This window comes from Primulina tabacum, chromosome 2, assembly GCF_025594145.1.
Source record: "Primulina tabacum isolate GXHZ01 chromosome 2, ASM2559414v2, whole genome shotgun sequence".
In the NCBI taxonomy this organism is placed as follows: domain Eukaryota; kingdom Viridiplantae; phylum Streptophyta; class Magnoliopsida; order Lamiales; family Gesneriaceae; genus Primulina; species Primulina tabacum.
Genome location: NC_134551.1, coordinates 35439690 through 35443867, shown reverse-complemented (window position 1 = coordinate 35443867; position 4178 = coordinate 35439690). Strand labels below are relative to the sequence as shown.

The following is a 4178-nucleotide window of genomic DNA, read 5'->3' as shown; positions in this document are numbered from 1 at the left end:
TGACAGTTAGAGATGTTACCTGACCGCTGGCATTTATCACAGGATTAGCACATAAGCACGAGCATCTTTAAAGAGGGTTGGCCAATAAAAGCCACATTCAAGTACCTTAGATGCCGTCCTTGTTGGTCCAAAATGACCACCTACCTCACGGTTGGATTTGCCCAAACTCCTCCTCTGCAACACACCTTCTTATCATGGAATCTGCACAAATCTTAAACAAAAATGGTTCCTCCCAAAAATAGTATTTCACGTCAGAGAAGAATTTCTTTCGTTGGTGAAACGATAGATTTGGTGGCGGTGTGCCTGTGACAAGAAAGTTAGCAAAATTTGCATACCAAGGGCAGTGTTTCACCTCAAATAGCTGTTCGTCAGGAAACCAATCATTTATTGCTTGATCTACACAGTCATTACTAATCAGCTCCAACCTAGACAAGTGATCCGCTACCACATTCTCGACACCTTTCTTATCCTTTATTTCTAAATCAAATTCTTGCAACAATAAAATCCACCGAAGTAAGCGTGGCTTTGCATCTTTTTTAGCAAGTAAGTATTTCAATGCCGAGTGATCTGTGTAAACAATTACTTTGTACAAAACAAGGTAAGAATGAAATTTGTCAAGAGCAAATACTACTGCAAGTAATTCCTTTTCAGTTGTTGCATAATTCAATTGAGCCTCATCAAGGGTCTTACTTGCGTAGTAAATTGTATGAAATACCTTGTTTTGACACTGGCCAAGCAAAGCTCCCACCGCCGTATCACTGGCATCGCACATGATCTCGAAGGGCAAATCCCAATCCGGTGCCACCAAGACAGGAGCTATCACCAAGCGCCCCTTCAAATCCTCGTACGCCTGTAAACAGTCAGCATTGAAATCAAAAGGCACATCTTTCATAAGTAAGGAAGATAGAGGTTTGGCAACTTTTGAAAAGTCTTTGATAAACCGCCTATAAAAACCGGCGTGGCCTAGAAAACTTCTAACTCCCTTCACTGAGGATGGTGGTGGTAGGTTCTTTATGACTTCAATTTTAGCTTTGTCCACCTCAATTCCTTGTTCCGAAACCTTGTGCCCTAAAACAATTCCCTCTTGTACCATGAAATGGCACTTTTCCCAATTAAGCACCAAGTTCGTCTCCTCGCACCTTCTCAACACGGATCTCAAATTCTGCAAACACTCAACAAACGTTGCACCAAAGATAGAAAGTTCATCCATAAATATTTCAGGAAAGGTTTCAATCATATCATGGAATATAGCAGTCATGCAGCGCTAAAATGTAGCAGGTGCATTACAAAGACCAAAAGGCATACGGCGAAAAGCAAAAGTTCCATAAGGACAAGTGAAAGTGGTTTTCTCTTGGTCCTCAAGTGCAATAGTGATTTGATTATACCCCGAATACCCATCTAGAAAACAATAAAATTCATGCCCCGCTAATCTCTCCAACATTTGATCAATAAAGAGAAGGGGAAAATGGTCCTTACGGGTGGCATCATTCAACTTCCTATAGTCAATACACACTCTCCACCCCGTAACAGTTCTCGTGGGAATAAGTTCATTCTTTTCATTAGTGATCACCGTAATCCCACCTTTCTTTGGCACGCATTGAACAGGACTTACCCATGCACTATCAGATATAGGATAGATAATATCTGCATCAAGGAGTTTGATAGTCTCTGCTTTTACTACCTCTTGAATCTTTGGATTGAGTCGTCTTTGAGGTTGCACGAGAGGTGAGTACTTTTCTTCCATCAAGATTTTATGCATGCAGATCGATGGACTGATTCCCTTGATGTCTGCCACCTTCTACGCAAAAGCACTCTTGTGCGCTTTCAAAACTTCCAACAGTTTATCCTCCATCACATCTGTCAAAACAGCATAAATAATGACAGGTAAAGTGTTATTCTCACCTAAGTATACGTACTTTAGGTGTGGAGGCAATGGTTTGAGCTCAAGCGTCGGTGGCTCCTCCAGGCTTGACTTCTGAGGGATCAAATCTCTTCGATCTCCCATGTCCTCTAATCTAATCCTTATTAACCTCTTCCATGGTTGGTTGGCATTGAGGTATGATACTATTTTGGCTTTCTCTGCATCCAATTCATCTTCTCTCATTTCAGTAGTGAGAGTGGCCTCCAAAGGGATCCCTAAGAGCATCCTGCACATAGTTAGACACAAAAGCATCAAAAGCATCAATTCTATAACAACTATCAGAATGCAGTGTGTGCTTAAGTGCATTAAAAACATCAAAAGTAATCTCTTTCTCGCCCACTCTCAACCTCAACTTCCCTTCTTGAACATCAATCAGGGCCTTGCCAGTCGCAAGGAATGGTCTCCCCAAAATCAAGGGCATCTCCATATCCTCCTCCATGTCGAGCACCACAAAATCAGCAGGAAAAATAAACTTATCTATTTTCACTAGCACATCCTCAATAACTCCCCATGGATACTTGACAAATCTGTCTACTAGCTGTAAAGACATCCTCGTCGGTTTAGGTTCCCCCAACCCAAGTTTCCTAAACACAGACAAAGGCATATGATTAATACTTGCACCAAGATCACACAAAGCTTTGTGAAAAACAACATCACCAATCATGCAAGGAATAGAAAAACTCCATGGGTCTTTTAGTTTCGGTGGGATTTTGTTTTGCACCAAAGCAGAGCAATTTTCAGTTAAGTTCACCATCATGTGATCCTCCAACTTCTTCTTATTAGCTAATATGTCCTTCAAAAATTTAGCATAACTAGGCATTTGCATCAAAGCATCGGCAAAAGGAATATTGATATGCAATTTTTTGAATACCTCAAGAAACTTACCGAATTGTGCATCTAGTTTTGCTTTTTTCAGTGCTACAAGATAAGGGGGAGGTATAACAATTTTAGATTGTGCAATGGGTGCTGGTGTAGTGTTAGAAGACTTACCTTTACATGTCTCAGTCGCTCCTTCTCGTTGATCTTCTTTTTCTTTCTCTTCTTGTTCAAGCACTTTTCCGCTCCTCAATGCTATGGCTTTCACTTGCTCTTTCGGGTTAGTTTCTAGTGTTGCTTGGCAAGGTTCCCGGATCTCTGCTCGTGATCATTATCGCCAACTGACCTATCTGATTCTCTAAGCCCTTTATTGATGCATCATGGTTTCGCAATCTAGTCTCGGTGGCTGAAATGAACTTAGACATCATTTGCTCCAGACTAGATTTTTCATCTCGAGGCTCATGTCCATACATCGGTTGCTTACTATACTGCTGTCCCCCTTGGGGTCGAGTCTGACTGCCTTGACCACCCCATTAGAAATTGGGGTGTTGTCTCCATCCAGGATTATATGTATTTGAATAAGGATCATTCCTCGGACGATTTTGAATCCCCACTTGATTCACTGGTGCCTCCTCATTTGCATAGAAAGGACCACTGTCTTGATAGTCCTTAACATAGTGCTCTCCTCCGCATTTTTCACAAAATATCTCTTGCAGGCGCATCGCTGTCCCATTTACGTTCATGCTGTCTATTTTCCTGTTGAGTGCTTCTAATTGTGCAGTGACAGCTGAAAAGTCAGTTACCTGGTGTACTCCTGCATTCCTTCACTGAGTGTTCCTTTCAGATTGAGGGTGATAGCTGCTAGCAGCCATCTCCTCTAATAACTCATACCCCTTTTAGGCCGTTTTCCTCAACAGATTTCCGTAGGCCGCAGCATCTATCATGGTTCGGTTAGATGAAATTAAACCATAGTAAAAAGTTTGGACCACTAACCCAAGAAGCAACTCATGATGCGGGCATCTTCGCAATAAGTCTTTGTAGCGCTCCGAAGCCTCGTAGAGTGACTCCTGCTCAAATTGAGAAAAGGTGGTTATGTCCGCTTGCAGCTTCATGGTTTTTGATGGAGGAAAGTACTTCAAGAGGAATGCCTTGGCCATATCCTCCCAAGTTGTGATTGAACCTACAGGCAAACAATTCAACCAAGATTTAGCTTTATCACGCAAAGAGAACGGAAATAAACGTAGTCTAACAGCATCATCTGAAACTCCATTAAATTTAAAAGTATCGCAAATTTCTAAGAAGTCGGCGATGTGAGTGTTCGGATCATCTAGCGCATTTCCCCCGAATTGGACAGTGTTCTGGATCATTTGAATTATTGCTGGCTTGATCTCAAACTAGTTTGCCCTAACAGTTGGTCGCACTATGCTTGGACGTGCTCCAT

General features: G+C 41.8%; 1 protein-coding gene across 1 annotated transcript; it reads right to left on the bottom strand.

The window, feature by feature from the left end:
- Nucleotides 1–1798: 1798 nt before the first annotated feature.
- LOC142537653 (uncharacterized) lies at nt 1799–3480 on the bottom strand. The gene is made up of 4 exons (XM_075643150.1): nt 3352–3480; nt 2603–2714; nt 2269–2557; nt 1799–2147 (listed from the first exon to the last, which is right to left on the bottom strand). The coding sequence occupies exons 1-4, from the start codon at nt 3478–3480 to the stop codon at nt 1799–1801; spliced, it is 879 nt and encodes a 292-aa protein (XP_075499265.1).
- Nucleotides 3481–4178: the final 698 nt, after the last annotated feature.